General features: G+C 55.7%; 1 protein-coding gene across 4 annotated transcripts; it reads right to left on the reverse strand.

The window, feature by feature from the left end:
• Positions 1 to 691: 691 nt before the first annotated feature.
• KIF12 (kinesin family member 12) lies at positions 692 to 8,557 on the reverse strand. 4 transcript variants are annotated; one of them, XM_082697118.1, is made up of 19 exons: positions 7,993 to 8,546; positions 7,856 to 7,921; positions 7,664 to 7,742; positions 7,351 to 7,478; positions 7,150 to 7,225; positions 6,646 to 6,780; positions 6,343 to 6,478; positions 5,407 to 5,498; positions 5,089 to 5,236; positions 4,291 to 4,409; positions 4,103 to 4,207; positions 3,433 to 3,535; positions 3,259 to 3,349; positions 2,965 to 3,051; positions 2,486 to 2,576; positions 2,317 to 2,415; positions 1,660 to 1,760; positions 1,447 to 1,565; positions 692 to 1,121 (listed from the first exon to the last, which is right to left on the reverse strand). In XM_082697118.1, exons 1-19 carry the CDS (start codon positions 8,016 to 8,018, stop codon positions 982 to 984), a joined length of 1,941 nt encoding a protein of 646 aa, XP_082553244.1. In that variant the 5' UTR covers positions 8,019 to 8,546; the 3' UTR covers positions 692 to 981. The 4 variants fall into 4 exon arrangements, 3 of the variants coding, with proteins under 3 accessions (XP_082553244.1, XP_082553242.1, XP_082553243.1); XR_014302344.1 differs by having other exon boundaries at positions 984 to 1,121; positions 1,345 to 1,565; positions 7,993 to 8,123; XM_082697116.1 differs by lacking the exon at positions 1,447 to 1,565 and having other exon boundaries at positions 7,993 to 8,124.
• Positions 8,558 to 24,010: the final 15,453 nt, after the last annotated feature.

Raw genomic sequence — 24,010 nt, forward strand, 5'->3', positions numbered from 1 at the left:
TAGACCCACTACACCCTACTGGGATCCTGACATTCTTCACCTCCTGACCTTCACTCGAACTCCACAGACAAGGAGCCATTCCCACCCCGTCTAGTCGGCTGAACACCAGAAAGTGGTCTGGGAGGGTTCAAGGCCTGTCCAAGGCCCCAGCAAGTGTGTGGCATCAGAACTCAAACCTCACAAACCCTGCAGCACCAGCATGCCTGTAGCGGGCACCCAGGCTGGCTGGAATGGTCTCCCCCATGCTCCTGCAGGGAGACGCTCTCTGATTTCCCCTCAGCTCCCCCGCTGCCTGTAGCGGTCACTCAATTAAAACGGTATCACAGGGGCACCTGGGTGGCTCAGTGGTTAAGCCGCTGCCTTCAGCTCAGGTCATGATCTCAGGGTCCTGGGATCGAGCCCCGCATCGGGCTCTCTGCTCAGCAGGGAGCCTGCTTCCTCCTCTCTCTCTGCCTGCCTCTCTGCCTACTTGTGATTTCTCTCTGTCAAATAAATAAGTAAAATCTTAAAAAAAAAAAAAAAACGGTATCACATACAAAGGAGATGGCAACCTGCATTATTCCCAATCAGAAGGGGCATGCACCTCTACCAAGAGTCCTTGGCTCCTCCTCGGGGTCCCCCGGGAGCCCCCCTCTCTGGGCTGCCTCCGTGTGGAAGTGCCTGACGCCCCCAAAACACGACCCGCCATACTCGGAGCGACACCTTTCTTTAATCATTTGTCTGTTTCATTACCCGCCGCCTGGCTTCTCCCAGATCCAGTCTCTCCTTTCTCACAGTCTGGGGTGTCCCCCTCCCTCTGCTCCCCCAAACTTGCCCACAAGCCCCTAGCCGCAGCCCTCAGGAACTGGCCTCCGTGCGGCACAGGTGCACAGGGGGACGGCAGCTGCCATCCCCACTGCACAGATAGGGAGACGGAAGCCTGGGAGCGCAGAGCCCAGACCAAGGTCACGCAGTATAGTCTCTTAGGCTTCTGCTTTGCCCTCAGCAGGGAGGGAGGACTCGCCTGGGGCTCCCAGCAGCCTCGCTGGGGGGCGGCTGGCTCCGGCCGCGGCGCAGGGAACTGCCAATCTGGTCTCGGAGGGCCTCCAGTCTCCGGGCCAGGTTTGGAACTGCAGCACCACCTGAGAAACACACGGTGAGACTCAAGGCCTGTGCTCCCTTGGGCCCCTCCCGACCCGGACCCATGAGTGTCCCATCACCCTCTGGGGAAGCCTCAGGGGGCTCCCCTCCCTCTCAACATACACCACGGGCTCCTGCACACAACTGGACATACAGGTGGCCCCGGGAAGCGAATTCCAAGTTTGGGAACTGGACAGATCTTACAGATCGCCTCTCGACACACACCCTGTCTCAGAGATGGGAAGACTAAGGTCTGGACAGGGTGGGTTCCGGCCCAAGATCACCGAAAATACACCCACGAGGGGCCGCTCGCTCTCTCTTCTTCACCTCTCAGCACTGGTGAGGTGTTCGGGGGCCCCACAGGCAGCGGGGGCGCGGAGGGTACCGCCTCCTCTTCCAGCAGCATCTCCGCCAGGACTCGGGCCTGAGGCCAGTCGCTAGGACTCCTGGGCCGGGGTGGGTTGGGTAGTGGGAGATGAGCCTTGGGTTCCCAGGCCCGGTGCCCTCCTCTCCCGTCCCAGTGCCCCAGGGCTGGCCCACCTCTCTCTTGGACACTTGGCAGAGCCAGGGTTGCCTGGGGGTGCCCAGGGTGAGGGCTGGGCATACAGGGGCACACCGCCTGGGGCCTTAGGGCCAAACACCTGCAGGAAAGACCAGAGCCCACCCTGGGTGAGCCTGCCTCTGCGTGCCCCATCCTCCTGGTGCCACCACCATCTCTGCCATGCCTGCCCCCTCAGGACAGCAAGCATATCAGGGGGACATAAAGGCGCGGCTCTTGGTCCCTTTTTCTGTGGGTGGCAGGTAGCCCTTGGAATGTCCTCTCTGGAGATAGGAGCTCCCTGAGGGCAGGAACCACGCCTGGTCTCTTTCGGAATTCTTGGCGTCTAGAACTGGGGCTGCCACAAAGCTGGAGCTTAGGGGAGAGTGACCGAGCGAGTGAGTGAACTCGTAAGTGAAGACCTAAATGAGTAACGTGTGAGTGGACGAATGGGTAAGTGAGTGGCTCCGTGAGATCCTGAAAGAAGGTAGGATGGGGAGCAGGGGGAGGCAAGCGAACCGGCCCAAAGCGACCCCTCACCCCATGATCCAGCCTGGGACCCTGGAACTCTGGAGCCTCCCAGGCTGCCGAACCCTGTATACAAATCTCCAGCAATCCCTGCTTGCTCAACAACCCCCCCCCGCCTCCCCCTTTCCTACCTGGGGCAGGTGGAACTCCCCACGTGCACAGGCCCAGTGGGCCAGTGGTGCTCGGCACAGGGGGCAGAAGCAGCTGCAGGAGCAGGGGGGAGGCAGGGCCTGCAAGAGGGCATGTCAGAAGCTCTGCACCGGTCCTGCTCCTCCCCTCTCCCACCAAGCAGAGACTCACGTGGCACGGGGGAGCTGGCACCATCACACAGGGACAAGGAGGGGCCAGGCCAGGGTGCGGCTGGTGATGGTAGCAGGCACTGAGGAGGCGCCTGGAGAGAACAGTGGGGTCTGTGCCTATAGCCTGTGAACCAACATTGGGCTGGCCTCCACATTCCCCCTTTTAACAAATGCTCAGGGAGCACTAACTATAAGCCAGGTGCCGTGCTCAAGGCTTTACAAATGAGCTCATTCAATCTGAACTCTACATCCACCCTATAAAGTAGGCTCTGTATTATCCCCATTTTATATGAGAGGAAGCCCAGGCAGGGAGAGGTAAAATGACTCACCCAAGATCACATAGCTAGTAGGTGGCAGAGCTGAAGTTTAAACCCAGGGGGTCTGGGTCCAGAGGTCAGACCCTTGACCATTTCACTGAGCCACCCTTTCCCACCTGCCCTGGGTCCCAAGGCCTGTCTCCCAGCTGGCAGCCGTGCTCACCGCTCCAGCTCCTGGACCTGCTGGGCCAGGATGCGCTGTTCGTCTTGGGCCTGGGCCTGGCTACTCTGCAGCTGGCTCTTTTCTTTCCTGGGAAGAGCAGGCCCCAGGCAGGTGACAGGAGGCAGAGCTACCTGTGGGGGTATCCGCTAGCCCCCCTCTCTGCGGTGGAGTACGTGCCTCAGGAGGCAAGCAGGGGGACAGCAGGGTAGCCACAGACTAGGGAGCAGTGCACTTGGCAGAGCAGCCCAGAGGGACGGGGTGGGGCAGAGTCCCCCTGGCTGAGGCAGGCCCTACCTGAGCCTCTCATTCTCCAGCATGAACTCCTGGAGCATCCCATAGAGGTTCCGCTGGGCCCAGGCCACCCGAGCCCCACTGAGCCTGGAGGCTGCAGGGAAGGGGAAGATGGCTGGATCCAGAGGAGCCCTGGACCCTAACCTCACCCTACCCCTGCCTCCAGGGAACTCATACCCTTGGGGTCTCTTTGCCCCAGCTGGGACCGCAGGCAACGGTTCTCCTCCTGCAGCTGCAGTATCTCAACCTCCAAACGCTGGGGATGCTTTGCCTTTGGCGACTGCAGAGAAAGAGGCCCAGAGCTGCTGTCTGTGGATGCCCAAGTTGTGCACTGCTCAAGGGCTTCCCGGGGTGGGTGAGGAGAGCCTAAAACCCAGCCCATGCTTCACTGGCCAGCCTCGCATCCCGGGGCTACGTCCACCTGGAGGAGGCACCTTGTGCTAACGGCATCAAAGGGTCAGGCAACCTTCACTGGAGGCCTGGAGGGCCTGCTCTAAGCTGGACCCTGCTCCAAGTCCAATCTTAAACTCAGTTCTGTTCAAACCTTGGCCCAGATCCTGACCCCAAAGGAGACACTATGTCAGACCCCAACTCAACAACTCAGACTTCATCATGGTACCAGCTGGGATCCTGGGTACACCCTGAATCATATCCAAATCAGACCATACACCTAGGCATGCCCTAACCCTGACCATAACCCTGACCCCTACCCTACCAGGACTCTGACTCTAATCCCAACTCTGACTCAGTTCCAGGCTTCCCATAACACCAACTCGGACTCCAACTACTCCCAGATCCTCAACTATCTCCTCTGCCCTCCCCTCTACCTGGGTCTCCCTCCATTCACCTTGGGGGCCTGTGGCCGAGTGGTGACCCGCTGGGCCCGGCTTGCATATCGCAGGGTGCTGAGTGTCTCAGGAAGGCACTGGGCTGAAGGGGACACGCAGGCCACCTGGGGAGGACTGCCTCTGAGTGTTCCTCTCTGGGACCCCCTCCCTCAGGAGCCATTCCTCCCTGCCAGCTCCTCTCCGGTACCATGAGGGTGACCCCGCGTCCCCCCAGCGAGTCTGCCAACAGCTTGGTGAGCTTGCTGTCCCGGAAGGGGATGTGGCTCTGCTTCCGCTGTGGGTCCAGCAACAGGGAGATGCAGTGACCTGGGTGGGGACAACAAGGCCGGCAAGGTCACCGCTCTCCCTCAAGGCCACCCAGCTGGTATGTGCAGAGCTGGGACCTCCACCCAGACCTGTGTGACTTGAAAATCCCTCCTCCTATGAGATCCAGTTACTTGGTCAGACCAGTCTCTGCCACTAGACAGGGGCTCCTGAGGGTAGAGATGACCCTGTCCACCCCGATCCCCAGTGCAACCAAAGAGGCTGACCACTCCTGAACCTGGCACTCGGCAGAGGCTTAGGAAATGAAGAAGAGTTCCCTGAAAATCTCCCTACACACATCGCCGAGGAAGGGACCTCAAGGCCCAGTGACCTAGGGCAGGGGTGGAAAGGAGGTCACTTCCTTCCTCTCATGGAGCCTCAGTCTTCCCAACTGCACATGGGGACAGGCTGAATGTCTGAGCGTTCAGCCTCTGCACTCGAGTGTTTCTACTTCTTAAATGAAAACGTACCTTTATAGACCCTCAGTTTTATAGACTCGTAAAGTTCTAAGAGGGGAGGCACGAGTCAATAGCACGCTAAGGCCAAGAGGAGGCGGGTGGCTAGTGGGTCACAGCTCTTGACCCCCCCACTACCACTCCTCTGGTTCTCCCACCTGGGACAGCTCTGGGTCAGGCTCAGGGCAAGGACACAGGACGTCCATGCAGCCGGCCCCATGTCTCACCCAAGGCCAGCAGGCTGCGGTTGATGCTGTTCGCCTCAAGCATCAGCTCCCCCCGGGATCCTGTGGCTGCCACCTTCTCACTGCCAGCCAGGTCTACAAAGCACAGCTTCCCCGCCACGGGGGGTTCCCCAGGGTCCCCTGGAGGCATCTGTGAGGCAGAGGGGTCAGACCTGGGAGGGGCCGTCCCCACCAAAGTCACAAAGCCGAAAAGATTTCCACTATTACCTCCGGTGCCTGCCCAAGTTGCTTGCTATATCCAGAGGCAGACCCTGGCTGGGTGACCCTGGGCCAGCTCCTTCCCCACGTGGGGACACTCACAGTTTGGCGGCTGATGTAGAGCGTGAGCAGGGCATGGCTTCGGCTGGAGGCCTGGTTCAGGGTGTGAGCTGAGCTTCGTCGGCGGGTAAGACCTAGAGGCGGAAAATGGCAGGAGCTGGACCTGGGAGGAGGAGCAGGTGGTCACTGATAAAGGAAAAGAAGCGAGGACATCCTGGGAGAGGGGCCAGCCCATGCAAAGACACGGAGGCAGGAAAGGGGAAGGAAGGGCTGCCGGGGCTGTCTCTAGCACGGACATGGGAGAGGAAGATGGGGAATACTGAGCAGAGGAATGTCAATCAAATTCACGTTTTATGAACATCTCTCCCATTGCCTTGTGGAGAAAGAGAAAGACTAAGACAGAAAGCTCAGCTCTGGGCACAACTTTGGGGCCAGAACCCAGAGTCCCCAGTGCCTGCCACAGAGTGAATGCTCCATAAATACTTGATGAATGAATGGGGCTGGAACAGAAGGACGTCACAGACTAGCCTAAGAGGTATGACATTTACTTTTAAGAAACTGGAAGAGTCTGGGAGTCTGGGAGTCTGGAGAGGAAAAGGGATGGGGTTTGCTGCATGTAGGGGAAAGGACTGGAAGGGGAGAGCCTTGAGGTGGGGAGACCTCCTCAGGGGGCAAAGATGGGGCCCGACCAAGGCAGAGGCCCTGGACAAGAGAAACCATGACCCTGACCCCACCCTACCCAATCATGCCCCATCATGAGAATTCCAAGAGTTTGGACAGCAGACTCTGCAAGCGTGGGGCGGCGGGGGGAGGGGGGGAGAACATCTCTGGGTTTTGTCTGAATTGTTGGTTTGCTGGCCCTTTCCTCCCACACGGAGCATCTCAATCCACAGCTCCAGCCAGGGACTCGGGGTGCACAGTGAACAGCTGAGGAATGGGCGTCCCCACACCCCAAAGCACCCCTGAAGTAGCACGCACCCATTTGGAGAAGGTCCATCAGGGCCCCCAGACTCCCAAACTCCACCACCCGCAGCTGGTCCACATAGAAGCCACGGGTCTTATTCCAGCGAACAGGGAGGGGCCGGGGAGATCCCACACTCAGAAGGTCCCGAACCTGAGGTGAAGGTGGTGGGTGAGGGAAGGGGCCCTGAGCCCACGCTCCATCCACTCCTAGCCTTTACCAGCAACAGGCCCCCAGCCGCTTCTGTCCCTCCACCCCTGCTCTTTGGAGAGAAATGCCTCCTTCTCCTTGAGGGCTCTCTCTTCATCTCAGTCCCCCACCTGCTCATTGTAGATCTCCAAATAGGAGGCACGGAGGGTAACAGGCGCGCCCAGGTGCTGAACCCGGTCTAACAGCCAGATGAAGGTCCTCTGTATGATGCCGGTTAGGTTGGGGGGTACGGGCACACCCTCGCCCTGGGGGCAGAAAACAGCTGAGCCTGGGGCTGGATCACGCTCCTCCCAACACAAAGCAACAGTCAGAACTACCCCTGGTAGAGGACTGCCCTACTATGCGCCAGGAACCGTGCCAAGTTCCCGCGGAACAGGGTAGTAACCCTCGGTCAGAACTGTCACTTCCGCATACAGATGCAGAAACTGAGAGCTATTAAGTCAAGCGGATAAAAGTGGCTCCATATGAGGCAGACGCCTTCACCTCTCCAGTCCTCAGTTTCCCCATCTGCAAATGGGGCTGGGTGGCACGAAGGCCCTTCCCCCTGGAAGCGTGCGGCTCCCCAGGGCCTCGCGGCTCCCGTTCCCTCCCCGCTCCCTGGGCGCCGGGCCCACCTGCGGAGGAGGCCCGGTCAGGGTGTAGGTCTTCCCGGAGCCGGTCTGGCCGAAGGTGAAGACAGTGCAGGAGAAGCTGCGGGCGGCAGGGGCGCGGCTGGACCCGGGCGGCGGTGAGCTGGGGGCTGGAGGGGAGGGGGTGGGCTGGGGGCCCGGGTCGTGGGGGGCCGGGGCCGGGGGCCCTGGCGGCGCCTCACTCACCCGCGCAGCGCCAGCTCGCCCAGCCGCCGCACGCCGCACGCCCGGAACACGTCCTCCTGCGTGCGCGCCCCGTCCAGCACCGCGCCGAAGCGGAACGCCACGTCCGGGCCGCCGCCCGGGGGGCTCACCTGGGGGAGGGGGTGGCCGAGGGGGCGGGGCACGCTGGGGGCGGAGCCTGGGAAAGCGGGGCTCACGGGGATGTCCCGGGGAGGCGGGGTCTTGGGACAAAGTTGCCCCGGGAAAGGGGCGGAGGGGCCTTCAGGTAGGTTTGTGGGGGAGGGGGTTGGGGCTCGAGTGGGGGAGGGTTCCTCACTTGCAGAGTCCGGGTCCCCGAGCAGTGCAGCGCGCTCTGTTCCCCTCGACGCAACTCGGCCGCGCTCATGGGACGCACCCTGGGGTCCGTTGGGAAGGCGGACGGTCCATCCCATTGTCGCCATCGGTCCTGTCCTCGCTCGCGCCCCCCCCCCCCCCGCCGCCCGGCTCTCCCCAGCCAGCCTATACCTACCTGAGCACCACCTGGATGGGCGTTTCTGGCCCCTCTGGCCCCTGCTCCAGGCTCCGCGCGGGGTCCCTGTGGCAGCAACGGGAGTTACCATCCCTGAGCCCAGAGGCTCCTCGAAACCTCCCAGAATCTCTGCTTACCCGTCTGGAGACCCGCGTTCCTCCATGTCTCGCTTTGCACACGAAGTTAGCTCCGCCCGAGTCTCTTTTCTTTCTCCCTCCACTACCCGCCCTTTCCCACCTCACCGGGACTGCTGTACACAACTTACATCCCCCACCCCCTTTCCCCCTTCTCAGGCAATCATCCATCCGGAAAGGCTCCAGCCTCCCCTGGGCTAGCTAGTTAAAGATTTACCCACCCTCACGTCTGGTGGAAAAAGTGTCCAGCAAAGGGACCCCTAGCTAGGGGGTTCTGGAGTCTGGGGATCCCTTGCTCTTGCCCTTTCCTATCAGGAGGGACTACCCAAACCAGCCTTCTCTGTACACAGATGGGGATAGGGAGGGCAGGGATGGGAAGGGCTCGACCAGGGCCTGGGCAGAGCATGGACCAGGCCCTCCCTGCTCTCCACCTACAGCTCCTCCAGCTTTGTAAAGCTTCCTCCCCTGTTTCCCCACCCTGGCAGCTCCAGCTACTTGGCACCCTAGGACTCAGGAAGTGGGGCTGGGAGAGGCGCCTAAAGGGGCGAGAGGGGCCCAGGTTTCAGCTCTCAGAAGACCTGGCTGGATTGAGCTCCTGAGCCAAGCTTACAAAAGGACCAGAAAGAATCTGGTTAAACATTGGGCCACCTGCTTCTCCAATGCCAAGGCTGATTGATCTAAGGCCAGGGCTGCTGTTTAACCCTCTCCTGGTCTGGCCATGAGGAGCCGCAGAGCTATGTGCGTAGGTGCTGGGGTGGGCCAACCACCCGTTCAGGGACAGTCTCCGTGCTGGGCATCAGGGCAAAGGAATCAGGTAGTCTTAGTTCGGGACACAAGTAAAAACAGTCTAGTGTGCAGGGATTTGGGGGGGCATAGTTCAGAGACCTGTAGGAACTGGGAAGTGAGGAGGTTCTTCTCAGAGGGAACACATTGCAGGAATGCTGGGTGGGGTGGGGAAATGTGTGAGACATGTAGAGGGGGACTGAGACTGGACCAAGCTCACGAAGGAGTCTGGACTCCCTCTTCAGGGAACCAGGAAGCCATTCATGGGTTACAAACACGGAAGTGACACTATCAAATAGGTGTTGTGATTATTATTGCCATTCTGGCTGCCTCTGTATATTCTCTGAATATTTCTGTAAACTTCTCCTCTCCCTGACACACAATAGGATGAAAGCCTTTAAAGATCACCCCCCTCCCCCTCCCAATGCAATGTGCTCTGTACCACCACAAATGATAGCCAACTAACTATCAGAGCTGCCCAGCTAGGGACTGGCTTAACTTGGGTGGCAGTGAGCTCCCCGTGCACTGGAGGAGTACAAGCAAGAGCTGGTTAACCTTTTGGTCATAGTGCTTTCAAGCTAGATCTACAGGGAGAGTTAGGTAGAGCAAAGAGCCACCGTTCCCAGCCCTGCCGCTTGGGCAAGTCATTCCCCATTTCTTTTTTTTTTTAACTTTTTTTTTTTCTTTTTTTAAAGATTGATTTATTTATTTGACAGACAGAGATCACAAGTAGGCAGAGAGGCAGGCAGAGAGAGAGATTGGAGGAAGCAGGCTCCCTGCTGAGCAGAGAGCCCAACGTGGGGCTTGATCCCAAGACCCTGGGATCATGACCTAAGCCGAAGGCAGAGGCTTTACCTACTGAGCCACTCAGGCGCCCCTCATTCCCCCTTTCTTAACCTGTTTCTTTCCTCCAAAAAGAAATGAATGATGTCACTTGGTTGTCCTGAGCTTTCGATGAGACCATGTAATTGAAAGGGATTCATCGGTTGTAAAGAATCATCTGAGAGCAATAATAAAAGTCCCTAGATGATCTCTAAGATTTCTTTCAACTGTGAAGCTCCTTAATCTGTTACTTTTTTTTTAATCCTTCAGGTGGATAGGACAAGAATTACTTTTCCTGTTTTGTAGATGAAAAAAATGGGAGAAAAGAGGGGCACGCAGGGGAGGCTGTCTGAGGGGAAAGCAGCTGTGAGCGGCAGATCCCAATAGAACCCGGAGCTATGAAAGCCTGCGGGCCTAGGTGCTGCCTGTGACGGCAGCTTGCGTTTTTCTGTCGTGGACCCAGCAAGAGAGCAGGCTGCTCCTTCAAATGTCCCTAAAAGGGTTAAGGACAACCACTCATTTGTATCTTTGCGTGCTCTGGTTTAATCAAATTGCTGTCCCTCTTCAAACTGGACCAAGATGAGCCACACGGAAGGGATTTTTGAGAAACATGCCAAGACAAGGGGTATGTGTGTGATGCGGTGGGACGGGCTGTTGGGCTGTGACTTGGGCAACCCGGGTCAGAACATGTACATGGCTGGATGGCCGCAGGCAAGAGCACTACCCCCACTACCACGGTCCCTTCCTCCCTCCTTGTCCTCATCATCCTCACTGTAATCCCATCACCTCCTTCACTCCAATTCTGCCGTCACCACCTGTAGCTGGAGAAATAGCAGTCCCCGCCCCTGTTGCCCCCGTACCATCATCGTCATGACAGTGTCCTTCGTGATAGTGATAGGAGCCCACACCATCTCTGTCCATTCATTTGAGAAAGTTAAAGGACACAATTCCTGGGCCCCTGTGCACAGCTGGGGCTGAGTCCCTCTGTGTCCCCCCCACCCCCGCCTGTCCTCTATTTCCTGGGGGGCAGTGAGACTCCTGTGGTCCCAGGAGGGGCAGAGGGAAGGTCTCCGGAGAAACTGTTGTAGAAGCTGGCCGACGCCGCAGGGGTGAAGCTCCAGCCCTCACTAGAGGGCAGCAGAGCACCGTGCCACCGTGGCCCGAGGGCTCATCACAAAGGAGTTTTGTCAAGTGAGGCCTGGCTCTTCACGTACATTTTCTCCTAGCCTGTGCCCTGAGGAGGGGTTTAGCCAGCCTAGTGCTGTGGAGACGGGTGAGCAGGCCCTCAAGAAGCACTCCCAGGGGGAGTGAATGAAAGCCGGGCTGAGTCAGCAGGGACTCCCCTCCACACACCCCTGTTCCCTCTTGAGCCCTAGACATCCCTCTGGACAATGCCTACCCTGACTCCCTGGGGCCACAATAAAATCTGAGCTACCTTGGCTGGGACTTAAGGCCATTCGGACTCTATCTCCTATTGACCCCTCGGGCTATCCCTCTTCTCCCCCCTGCCCCCCACCCCACTCCACCCTTGCCTCCTGCACTCCAATCCAAAGCTTCTCGAGGCTTCCCTGACTCTCCTAAGCCTTTGCCCCTGCTCTTCCCCTGCCAGGAGTGCTCACTTCGACCTGGTGGGCTTGTCCTGCAAGCTGTGTTGTTGAAAGCCTTTCCCGGGGCCCCTACCCCCAAGACTGGGCTGGAGTCACCCTGTCCCCACAGCGTCCTGGGCTCTCTTCTGTTACGGGACGGATCACATCTGATTGTGTGTCTTGTTTTTTGGCGGGGGGGGGGGCGGGGGTTTGCAGCAGGGACTATGTCAGCTTCATCCCTGTGGTCTCTGAGCCAACACCAGACCCTGCACACAGTAGGAGTTCAGCAAATGTTAGTGGAGGAAGGGAGCCTGGTGGGCAGAGGCTGCCGGGTGCATCCCTGCATCCTTCCCTAGCCTCCCTCTTTCCCTTCCTTTCAAGGCTAACCACAAACACTCAACTTCCTAATGTAAGGATTCATTTAGGGCTCATTTATCATGGAGATCATCAGCTCTTGCCACAAAGCTGCTCTCGGATGTGCCCAGAAGCTGGGTGACATTCTCTGAGCCCCAGCCAAGCTGGCCTCTCGGACCCAACCATCTGCTACAAATTTAGAATTCCCAGAGGGTGGGGTACAGCTCCACTTGGCCCCTGGAAACCCAAGTGTCAACGCCCTTCGCTCTGTTTCAACACACTTCATGGACGGCTCGTCCCCATCTGTCAGGTGCACAGACTGAGGCCCTGGTGGGGGGAGGCTGAGCCCAGTCTGGGGCTCACACCCTGCAGGGATGGCCTCGCACAGGATGGAGGTGGAACAGAAATGAGGAAGAAGATGGTGAGGAAGCAAGTTCTTTTATCACATGACACTCATCTCTCCTTGTTCCTCTTGTGAACCCCACCCCCCAGCGGAGGAAAAGCCAGATGGGTCCAAGGCTTGTGAAATTTTCCGAACAGAGCTTGATGTAATCTTTAATTAAAACGTGAATGTGGGCCATGAGACTCATTCCACAAAATTGTCCAAAGCAGGAACCTTAAGGGATTATTGCATTTACTTCTATCTGGTCCTCTGCCCCATCTACAGATGGGAAAACCGAGGTGGGGGGGGGGCGATACAGGCGTGGTGAGGAACAGTGATTTTATTTTTTTTTTTTTAAGATTTTATTTATTTATTTGACAGATATCATAAGTAGGCAGAGAGGCAGGCAGAGAGATGGGGGAAGCAGGCTCCCTGCTGAGCAGAGAGCCTGATGTGGGGCTCGGACCCAGGACCCTGAGACCATGACCTGAGCTGAAGGCAGAGGCTTAACCCACTGAGCCACCTAGGCGCCCCAGGAACAGTGATTTTATTTTATTTTATTTTTTTATTTTTTTTTTTTTATAATTTTTTTAAGATTTTATTTATTTATTTGACAGAGAGAGATCACAAGTAGGCAGAGAGGCAGGCAGAGAGAGAGAGGAGGAAGCAGGCTCCCTGCTGAGCAGAGAGCCCTATGCGGGACTCGATCCCGGGACCCCGAGATCATGACCTGAGCCGAAGGCAGCGGCTTAACCCACTGAGCCACTCAGGCGCCCAGGAACAGTGATTTTAGATCGAGGTACAGAGAGTCACAGGAACACTACCGGCAACGCTCCCCACCCTGACCCCCAGCCACCACTCTCTGCCCTGAAACACCTGTCTCCTCTCCCCTGAAACTTTGCATGGCTTCTCTCGCTGGGTATGGTGGGTATTGGCAGCCATGCCTGGCTTCCCGCTAGACAAGGAGCTCGGTAAGGGTAGGGGGCCCATCCCATTGCCCCACCTGGGGCCTGGCACAGAGGCACACCCATAACTGTCCGTCTGATGAAGATATGAGGGTCCAGCAAGAGGAGATGAAGCATCCTAAAGCCACGCTGTGTCTTTTGGTGAAGATGAGCCTCTAGGGGGTAGTTGTGAAATCGAAGGACCCAGGGTTGTTGAAACTCTGCTGTTCCCAGAATCTCGGCTCTCCTCCCTAAAAATGTAAGCAGCTTGCCCTGAGTCAGCTTCAGCCAGGAACGACTTACCTATGAGCTGGCTGTTTTCTTCTAAAAACAGTAACGTTGATATGTAAGAATGGGAAAGGGTATTAGGTACCATCTGTTGCACAGTGATGCCTCATTGTGTCTGGAACCTTCTGGGTCAGAGGATTGGGAGTTAATATTTATTGAACACCAGACACTTGTGCTACTTCATTTTGTAATTCAAATTCAGAGCAACCTTCTGGGACTGGCCCTGGAAATGTCCCCATTTTACAGGTGATGAAACTGAGGTTTGGGGATGTTCAGTAACTTGCCAAGGTCAACACATGCTCTAAGTAGTATAGTGGGGATCTGTCTATCTCCAGAGCCTGTGTTCTCTCCCCTGCTCTCTGCAGCTTCCTTTTGTGAGCTCTTCCTCAAAGCTGAACTTGGGTAACTGAAGTTGACCTTTAAAGTATACAACTTGCCTTGGATCCACCATCTCTGTGGAAACAAGCTCCCATATTGGCTTTCACACTGCCCAGCCTTCTTCCCTGGGGAATGTCCACTGCTACTTTAAGGCAGTGGAGTTCCAGCCTTGGCGTCAGAATCCCCACCCCCCAGAGATTCTGATTAATTGGTTTGCACGCAGGGTCCTGAGTGTCAGTGGTTTCAGAACACCCCAGACTTTTTTTTTTTTTTTTAAGATTTTATTTATTTATTTGACAGAAAGAGAGAGATGGTGAGAGAGGGAACATAAGCAGGGGGAGCGGGAGAGGGAGAAGCAGGCTTCCTGCAGAGCATGGTGTCCAACACGGGGTTTGATCCCAGGACCCTGGGATCATGACCTGAGCTGAAGACAGACACTTAACAATTTAGCCACCCAGGCGCCCCCCCCATCCCAGATTATTCTAATGCATAGCAGGGTTGACAGCTTTGCTTTCAGTTTTTCTTGAGGACCAGAGTCATTCCATCTAGCCTGTGTGTTGGGCCCTATATACTGATAGTGATTTCTCAGGTTGTGATGGGCATTTAAAGACCTTGTGTTAGCTTCTTCTAGTATACCCTTTCTCTTGGGACCAAACTTCCCAATGAGCCATGTCACTGTGGTCCTCAGATTCCCTCTTTTCATTTCTATCTTGGAATCCATTGAGAATTCCTAGGCCAAACAGAGCAGAACGGCCCACAGGCCCTACCCGCAAGGCCTATGGGGCTCCATTAGGAGTTTTCCAGACTTTTCCTTCCTCCCAGGTTTCTTCCACACAGGTGACAGGGAACTCTCCAATGTGTGAGCCACTGCATATTCAATCTGAATGTTAGTTAAGCATGCCCAAAGCACCTACAATGTGCTGGGTCACAAACTAGGTGCTAACAAGCCACAGTGTCATTTGGTTATGAACACAGAGGCTGCGTCCTCTGTCTGGAAACCCTCCTGGATGGCGAGGAGTCCTCTGAGGACCTACAGCCTCCTAGACCTGTCAACCTCATGGCCTTCACCCATTGTGTCAGCATCTGTCTGTCTCAGAGAACCCTAAGCTCTGTGGGCAGGGACTGATCAGTGAACCTGAGTAGGCACTCTGGGCATGCCTGTTAAATGAAACCCTCATAGCAGCTGGAACCAAATGGCATGGGAGCACAGGCAAGGCAAGTGAATCCTGACCAGAAAGCAAGGGCCAGGGAATCTGGGAAGGCTTCCTGGAGGAGGTGGCATTGAGATAGGCTTTAAAGGACCAAAGACTGAGGGTGGAACAAGTTGAAGAGCAAGTTCTTGCTTACTAGGATTGAAAGCCAGAAAGACTGGCGGAATTATGCTTCAGACTGCCAGAAGCCAGAAGCTTCCATGGAAGTCTGGGCAACAGTCCTGGGTAAGAATTTGTCTTACTCACTCTTCTGGATGAGCAGAGCCTGAGGATGCCCTGTTGCCCTCTTCTTGTGCTACTTCAGGCTCTTCCTAGGAAGCCCCACCCACTGTATCAGCCTAAAGGACACTGAGTTCCCAAGGCCTGGGCGGGTGCCAGGCCCCGCTGCTGACTCGCCCCTCTGGCAGCTGAGAAGATGGACCAGGGATCCCACATAAGCCGAACCCTCAAAGCTTCCCAACACATTCCCAAGTGCCCGTCACCATCCCTGTTCTGTTACCCAGGGAGAACAGTGCCCCCCCCACCGCAACCTCCTAGAGCCTCAGTGTCCCTGTACGTAAGTGAGGAAGACAAGGGACCCAAGGTTCCCAAGCCTTGCGTGGTCCAGGGCTCTGGGATACCCGGGAGCAAACACTGCGCCTGCCTCCCTGGGGGAAGCTGGGGGCAGGGGATGCAACTTCTGTGACCCCAAGACTGCCCCAGAGACAGAGTCGTGTTGTTGTCAAGACCAGAAGGATTTGCTTCGTGCCAGTTTCTCGGGCTTCGCTCTCCTTCATTTCTTCTTGCCAGATCCATCTGTGTGGACCCGTCTCCTTTCCCATTTCCACGAGTGGGAACGTGCCCCTGCTACCCAGCATTTAAAGGGCCTGAATTCTCCTAGCTTTCCTACCTCACCCCGACACATGTGCCCACTTGGGCAATACTAGTACCACTGTCCTACCACTATGTCTGCTACTAGTACTTCTACTACTATTGTTATCAGTGTTTACCAGTACAACTAGTACTTCTACTGCTAGTAACACCACAGGTACTTCTACCGCGACTATTGGTACTATTACTTCTTCTTACCCACACTGCAACAATTGTACCGATTCTCCTGATGCGACTACCAGTACTAGGACCTCTAACTACTACTACCACTAGTACTTCTGCTGGTAGTCCTTCTACTATGACTCCTCCTATTACTTCTACTCCCACCATCACTTCTATGGCTACTAGTGGTATTTATACTATTATACGGCTGTATGTATTGGCTGATTCTTCTAATAGCAGCAGGCATTACAAATCACAATGGGCCAAGGACTGAGCTGTCGCTATCCACTAGTGTCATTTAATCATCACAATAGACTTCTGCGGTAGTCACATTCTCCCTGTTTCATGGATGGAGAATCTGAGGTTTGCAAAGGCTAAATAACTTGGGACAGGAAGAGACCGAAGCAGGTTTTTGACTGACTACCTGACCATGGAGCCCACCTCTGACCACTCTCCGCCCTTTCCTTTGTCTGGTTGTCTGGTTTTATATCCTCGGCTTGTCTTGAGTCCTCAGGAAAAGATTCCACGAAGTCGAAGAAGGGAAGAAGACCTAAGCGGTGCAAGATGTCTATAATGCCATGAGCGATGTACACAGTAGGTACTCAATAATTATGTTGTTTGAGTTAATTGGATCCTAACAATGGATCCAGTGGAGGCAGGGACAAGGACCCAGATTACAGTTGGGGAAACTGAGGCTCTCAGAAGTGCTATGGTCTATCCAGTGGTAGAGCTGGGGCCAGCCACTAGAACTGTCTTTTCATGACCTTGAATACCACAGGAACCTGCTCCCCCAAACCATGAACTCTTCTATGTGCGTTGTGATTTACACTTTACACTTTACAGTTACTGTTCATTTAATTCTCCCGACAACCCTCAGAGAGGGTGATCAACTCCATTTAAAAAAAAAAAAGATTTTATTTATTTATTTGAGAGAGAGAGATAGAGCGCAGACAAGGGGAGGAACGGAGGGAGAGGCAGAGAGAGAATCTTAAGCAGGTTCTTCCCCAAGTGCAGAGCTAGACGCAGGTCTCGATCTCATGACTGTGAGATCATGACTTGAGCCAAAACCAAGGGTGAGATGATTAACTGACTGAGCCACCCAGGTGCCCCAACTCTATAGATTTAAAAAAATTGAGGCTCAAATTGCTAATATAGCTTTTGAAAGGCTCCTCAGAACTCAGCGGCAAATCTAGGATCTGAACCAGTTTGGCATCCCCCCTCCCCAGCCACAGCCTGAGAGAAGGGGCCTCCCAGCTGGAAGAATCCAAAAGGCCTCTCTGGGACAGGCCTCTTGCCCCACTCCACCCAGCCACCTCGGCCCCTGTGGTGGGCGAGCCCACAGCCCCCAGGGGTGGAGAACACTGGTTATTTCCAACCTGGTACTTAAGGGCTGGCCAGGGAGTGGGGTGTGGGCTGGCCAGAGGACTACGTACTTCCAAAAAGGGTCTGGTCTTTGGCTGCTGAGAGCTAGGCAGGGGATCAGGGATCTGTCCAAGCCACCTAGGCTAGCCAAAGCTGGGCGGGTGTCTCAGGAGAGGGCAGGCCACCCCCTCCTCAAAAAGGTATGATGTAGGTAGCCAAGATCCACACAGTCAGCTCATTCAATCCCCTCCAGCTCAGCTGACCCTGTTCGGGCCATGGCCCAGGCTGAGTGAGGCACTACCCGTGCTGCTCCCGAGAGATAGAAAGAGCAGGCAGCTCTCTTGATAGGGACTTGGAGCAGCCACAGGAGGTTGAAATTCAGGTAAGAGCAAACACATTATGCTACGAGCACCTACTTTGTGCCATCCTCCCCTCCCCCATCTGCAAGGTAGAAATTACCACCCCACAGGCCCCTCTCCCTCTCATACGAGGAATGCTATTGCCACACTGACCTCCTTCCAAAGCATTAAATATTTGCTGCTTCAGGACCTTTGCACATGCTGTTCCCGCTGCCAGGAGCGCCTTTCCTTCAGCTCCTCACATGACTGGCTCCTCTGTTTTCAGATTTCAATTCAAAAAGTCACCTTTCAATGATGTCTTTTCTGACTCCTCTAACAGGTTTCCCCCCAGCCCCGTACACACACCTTTTCTCTGTCACCCTCTTCTGTTTCCTTTCCAGCATTTTGTGGTTTTTTAGAAATGTATTTTTTGATTGTGTCTCTCCCCTCTGGGGTCAAGGGCAAGGTCTGTTTTATTGACCATCATGTCCTAAGCACCAGCAGAGGATCTGACACCTAGAATAAAGCTTTATCCCACGAACAAATGAAAGGGAGAGGAGGGCACTCGCCTGCACCCCACTGCACCGTCAGCGTTGGAACTCAGCCCTGCCTTGCTGCCAAGGCGCCTCCATGTCCTCTGTGAGCACGCTCAGTGATGACGCCACGCTCCCTCCAGTTTCCTCCTCGGCCCAGCGGCATGTCCCTCACATAGGCACCCAGAGCCTTCTCCAACTGTCCACACATGTCCTCCTGTTTCTGCTGGCCTGTCTCTGGAGGACAGGGGGCTCACCCCATCCATTGGGACATTCAGAGCTCCCTTCCGAAGCCCTGTGACCTTCTGAACAACAGAGTGGACTGTTCCTCGCAATGTCTCATAGGCCGAGGAGGACGGACTTTTGCCATTAGCACGAGCCTGCCGACTCGGACAATGTACTTTTCTGTTTATTCACTTCTTTCCTGAGCACCCACCATGGGCCACGTCTGGGGTCACAAAGCACAGAGCCACACAGCCCTGGTTTGCCTGCTCGAGGATGGGCAAGGCCTGTGACGGCTCTGATGGTTGGGGAGTGGGGCGGGGGGGGGATTGGGACGGGGTGGGGGGATTGGGACAGCGGGGAGGGGGGGGAGTCACGTGCTGCACGTCGGCTGCTTCTGGAACCTTCTCATGCTCCCGCATCAGCCCTGGAATCTCCAGACACAGACTCGAGGATGGTCGATCCGGTCTGCCCTCTCAGCAGCTCTCGGGGGAATGCTGCTGCTGCTGCTGGTGCATGGGCCATGCTTTGAGCAGTGAGGTGTGGACCCGATGAGCAAAAAAGCCAGGGAGGCCCAGAGTGAATAAAGGACTTGCCCAGGGTCACCCAGCTAGGCAGCAGGGGCTGAGAAGGGAACGTCCAACTCCCTGGGCCAGGACTCTGGAATTCACGGAGCAGGCTGGGCTCAGTGTGCCTTTGTGAAGCCCGGCATACCTGAGCTCACCCGGGCCGCCCGCCCCGGCCCGTGAATAGCGGGCCTCTTTCCTTCCTGCACCCGGCCGGCAGGGCGGGCGCACACCCACGGCCGCCCCCTCTCCTGCACACACACTCACACACACTCACACACCCTGGCCGGCCAGGCCGCCCTCCCTGTTTGGGGAAAGTCAACAAGAGCATTTGAAAAGTCTTTCTGTGTGGAGCATCTGTTTGTATAGGGGGAGGAAACGCAGAGCTGGCCAATAGGTAGAAATATTAATGAAGCTTGTTATAAAGGGCCCATTCACGGCTCTCCGAGTAAATAGGGCTCTTGTCGGGCTGCCACGTTATCTGCCAAGTTCAAGAATGTGGTTTGAAAAAATAGAATTTAAAGGGGTGAGGTGGAGCCTTATAAATGGCCGGCCTGCCGGAGCTGGAGCAGAGTCCAGAAGGAGCCTGCGGGAGGGGGCTGGGGCGGGGGGCGCCGCGGCGCGGGGCAGGGGGCTGCTCAGAGAGAAGGGCAGCAGGGAGGAGCTGGGCTCAGAGAGAGTCCTGGCCACCAGTGCAGAAGGCCAGGTGCCCTCCCTTCCTCCCTTGGTGTCTGGCCCAGGGCTTGCGATGCCTCAATTTGGCCCCCAACTCGGTGCTGTGGGTCAGGAGCAGAGCGAGGCTGCGGGGCCGGTTCGTTGCAGCGTACCCCAACTCCTCCGGGAATGTGGCCCCTTGGGGTGCTGGTAATGGGGTCTCTGCAGCAGGAGGAGGCACACAGTACTGGTCCCCAAAGTTCAGCCTCCCCTCAGCTGCTAAGCTCTGTTTTGCACATTGTTACCCAGGGGAACATGAGAAAGAGCACAAGAGCCTGAGGTGATCAACCCACCCATTTCACATAGGGCACACTCTGTGCCCCGAGAAGGAGAGCGACCTACTCAAGGTCACTCAACAAGTCTTCGGCAGAATTGGGTCTGGCTGCCACCGGTTTCTTGTTGGAGCAGGGCCCCAGGACTGAGCACGGCGCCCACACCGAGGAGACACCCTGTCCATGTCACATTCGCCATTTTATTTTTAGCCCTGGACTGAAAGCGACTTAGAAGCGAGGGTCCTGCCTTGAGCCAGTTTGCCCCTGGCCAGTTGGGTGGCCTCCGGCAGGTGGCTTTCACTCTCGGAGCCACACCTTCTCTTTCCATTGTAAAATGGGGTCATCAAGACCAGCCCCCCCCATCGAGAAGACTCAGCAAGAGGATGTTGGTGAGGTGCCCAGCGCTGTGCCAGGCCCTTAGTGGGTGGCCGAGGAGCAGCGGCTATGGGATTTCTTTTTCTGTCCCAGCCTGTGGCACAGGGAAGGGTCTCCAGGAGGACTGTTCCCTGGGCTCTCCGCGTCAAAGGGTGGTTTCCGCTTGGGTCTTAGAAGTCTGGCCTCTGTGGAGGGTCATAGGAAGCTGGTAAATTGGGGGTCAGGGGCCTTTGCCACAGATGGCGTTAGATGGCACGGTCACACGTGTGTGTGACCTATTGCAAGGGTCTGTGAAAAGGGCCTGCCGGAAGCTGTGGCCAGCGGCTGACCTTTCGCTCGCTCCCCAGATGGCTGCTCAGAATCTGCCTGTCAGACAAGGGTTAACGCATGTGTGGGGAGAACATTGACATTGGCTTTTCTTTGCAAATAAAAAAAGGGGGAAAATTCCTATAAAGCAGAAAGGAAATAATCAATGCAAAAACTAGATGGAAACATTTTTTAAAAGGCTCTGCCAGGAGCTTGCTGTGTGACTTTGAACAGTGGGGACTTGAAGAGATTTGGAAAGAGGAAGTCGGCAGCATCCCTTTAAGGGAAGGTGGTGTTGGGTATGGTCACAAGCGCAGTCGTTGGAGCTCACAGACCAGGGTTCAAACCTAGGCTCCGCTCCTCGCTGGCTGTGCGACCTTGGGCAAATGATGGCCCTCTCTGGGCTTCCATTTCTTTGATCTGTCCAAGAAAAGAGAAGAGAGAGTTAAAGTGTGTGAAGGCCCTGGCACATTGTGGATGCTCATTAAATGTCCATTTCCTTTCCTTTTTGGGCCTCTTGGCAGGCTGAGGGGAAGTGTCTGACAGGTCTCACCAGCCAGACCCGAGAGAGACACAGCTCGGCAGGCCTCGGCGCCTGCATAGACGCTCAGCAGCCTGATGGTGACTGTGTCTGCACAGCCTCTAACTGTTTGCAAAGCATGTGCCGGCTCACCACTGGGGCCTCTCAAGAATCCCGTGAGGTGACTGGGGCGGTGTTCATTACCCATGGCACCAAGACTGGCAGAGGGTAATGGATTTGAACCCAGCGCTCTTAGGGTCCAAATCTGTGTTCAGCTCTTCACTCTTTCAGCAAATATTGGTTCAGGGTTTGTTATGTGCTGAGCATGGGGGAGACAATAGTGAGTAAAAATAGACACGGATGATGGATGGATGAATGGATGGATGGAAGATGGATGGATGCACGGGTGAGTGGGTGGGTGACAGAAGGTTGGATGGATGGATGGATGGTTGATTGATCAAATGATGGATGACGGATAGATGTATGGATGATGGATGAATGGATGGATGGATGGATGGACGGATGGATGGATGGACGAGTAAATGAAGGAAGAATGAAAAGTTTCTTGAGGGCAGCCCCCTGTCTATTCTTCCCATCCAATACTGAAGACAGTGCCTGGCACCGAGGAGGTACTAACACTTGCCATGCCATGTCTCCTTTGTGGTGTGGACTCAAGAACCAGACGGCCTCTCTACCTAACTCTCTAGCTATGTGGCTGAGGGTAAGTTATTTAACCTCTGGGTGCCTCGGTTTCCTCTTTTGTAAAATAAGTCACAGACAGTACTTTATAGGGTGTTGTGAGGATTAAATGAGCTAATCCACGAAAAGCCCTTCAAACAGGTCTGTGTCTCCCTAGTGCGTTGTAAATACCAAGCAAGCATTGTTTTCCTAGATCCACTTCCAAAGTGCGCTGTCTTCCGGAAAGGGTGATAAGCCCACTGAAGGCAGGGCTGTGGGTCCCCTGTCCGGAGCGTCTCCTGGTAAAAAATAACTGTTAATGGTGTGGTCTCAGAGATAGGAAGACCTTGACTCTAAAGCCAGGTCAGAGAGTTGGGGTGCACATACCACTGGGGCTAACGGCAGAGCTGACTTCTGGCGAAGGGAGGCAGGACAGCAGAATGGTCAGACCTTTGGGCTGGGAGGTGAGAGGTCCCATTTCTATTCTGGCCCATGGGGCCCGGCCTTCTTTGAGCCCGGGTCTCCCCAGTTACTCATCGAGGGAGATAATCTTCTGTGAACCATTGAAGGCCCAGTCTGAGGAAACATGAATCAGGCTATCTTCGGCTCCTCGTCCTTAATTTTCCTTTCTTTGAACGGATTTTTCCGGCTCGGAAAAACTGAGCTTTTGCTAGCCTTGGAACACACACACGCTCTCTCTCCCCGCCGAAATGCTGTGTCAGCGTCAGCTACTGGTTGAGGATGGCACCAGATGGAGCTCTCATTAACGCCCCCGAGCAGTGGCCCAGGGTCCCCCCGGGTCACCTCCCCAGAGCACACAGGCCAAGCTTTCTCTCTGAGGGCTGCCTACAGTCCCACCTTGTCCCAGCCCTGTGATTTTTAGGAGCCAGTGGTTGACACAAGTGCCCGCCCGGCGTGGGCTCGTGGGCCCGTGGGCTCAGCCCGATGCCAAGAGCCACAGAAACATCTCCCGCCTGCCTGCCCCTCACTCTGTAAGTGAGTCACTGGGATTTGGAGTGGGCCACCCTGGGGGTGGCTCCTTGTTGGAATAAGACAGTCACCCTCAAACAGAGCAGGCAAAGATGGCATGCCAAACCCTTCGCTTGGCAAGGCTTCTGCCTAGAGGGCACCAAGACTTCTCCCTTCAGCCAAGGAATCGCAAGCACTCAGGCTGGCATGGCCGTCTGGGAGCCTTGAGCCCAACTCCCCCAGGTGGAGAGAGGGAGATGGAGGCATAGCCAAATAGGGGCGCTGAGGAGACCATGGTCAAGAGCAGAGCTAAAACCATGGACACCAGGTTCACGGACATCTCATGCTCCCCTCTGGAGCTTCTGCTCATGGAAAGGGAGTCGCTGCTTCTGTGGAGCCCTGGCGGGTCCTCTGGGAGCCAGGTGTGGGCTTGCACATCTAACCTTCGGGACAGACTCCTGGGTCTCCTGAACTTCTAGGCCAGCCAGTCTGATGGCCATTTTGGGTGACAGGAAGAGAAAGAGATGGTGTATAGGAGAAAGCCTGGGGTTTTGCAGTTGGGCACACTTGGCCATCTTGGCTCTGTCCGTTACTATCAGGATGATCACAGGTCAGTTATTTGACCTCTCTGAGCCTCAGCGCCCTGAAATGTACAACGAGATAGTATTATCACCTACATGGGCATATACATTTGTCTGGGGAGAGTTCCAGTGTTTCATCACATTCACATAAAAAGCCAACACTCTGTGGGCTGAATGAAGTCCAGGCTCTTGGTCGGCACTCCAGGCTCTCCCCAGGGCGGCCCCAGCTGAAACTCTGGGTCTCAGTGTCCGCCCCTTCTTGCCCACCCTCACTCCACCTCCACTGGAGGGGCCCAAAGTTCAGCCCAAATAGTCCCCTTGCAATTGTTCTTGCTGAGATAACTTTCCTCATCTCCCCTCCTGGAAATTTTCCTGGTCTGGCCCTTTCCCAGTCCCTACAACATTATCGTGGCCCTTCCTTTGCCATCTTTCTCATAGTCATCCTGTCCTCCTCACCCTGTAGCTCTTACGGGGCTCGGACTCTGTAGACTCTTGCCTGGACAGGTGCATTGCCATGCCCTCCCCTCCCCAGGGCCAACCCCGCTGTGACACTCTCCTCCCCCAGGTCTGTTACCTCCACTCACCTGAGCTAGATGGCAGGGCAGAGGGGAGACTGTGAAGGCAGAAGGGGAGGGTGAGGAAGGGAGACAGAAAGGAGAGAGAAACAGGGCCTTGCACAGCAGAGAGAGATGCAGAGTCAAAGCAAAGGAGAGGCGGATGCAGAAAGACACACGGAGAGACGATGAAAGAGAAGAAAGGGGGTGAATCAGGTAGATAAGACATAGAGACACAAGGAACAAGAAAC

This window comes from Mustela nivalis, assembly GCF_964662115.1.
Source record: "Mustela nivalis genome assembly, chromosome: 13".
Lineage (NCBI taxonomy): Eukaryota > Metazoa > Chordata > Mammalia > Carnivora > Mustelidae > Mustela > Mustela nivalis.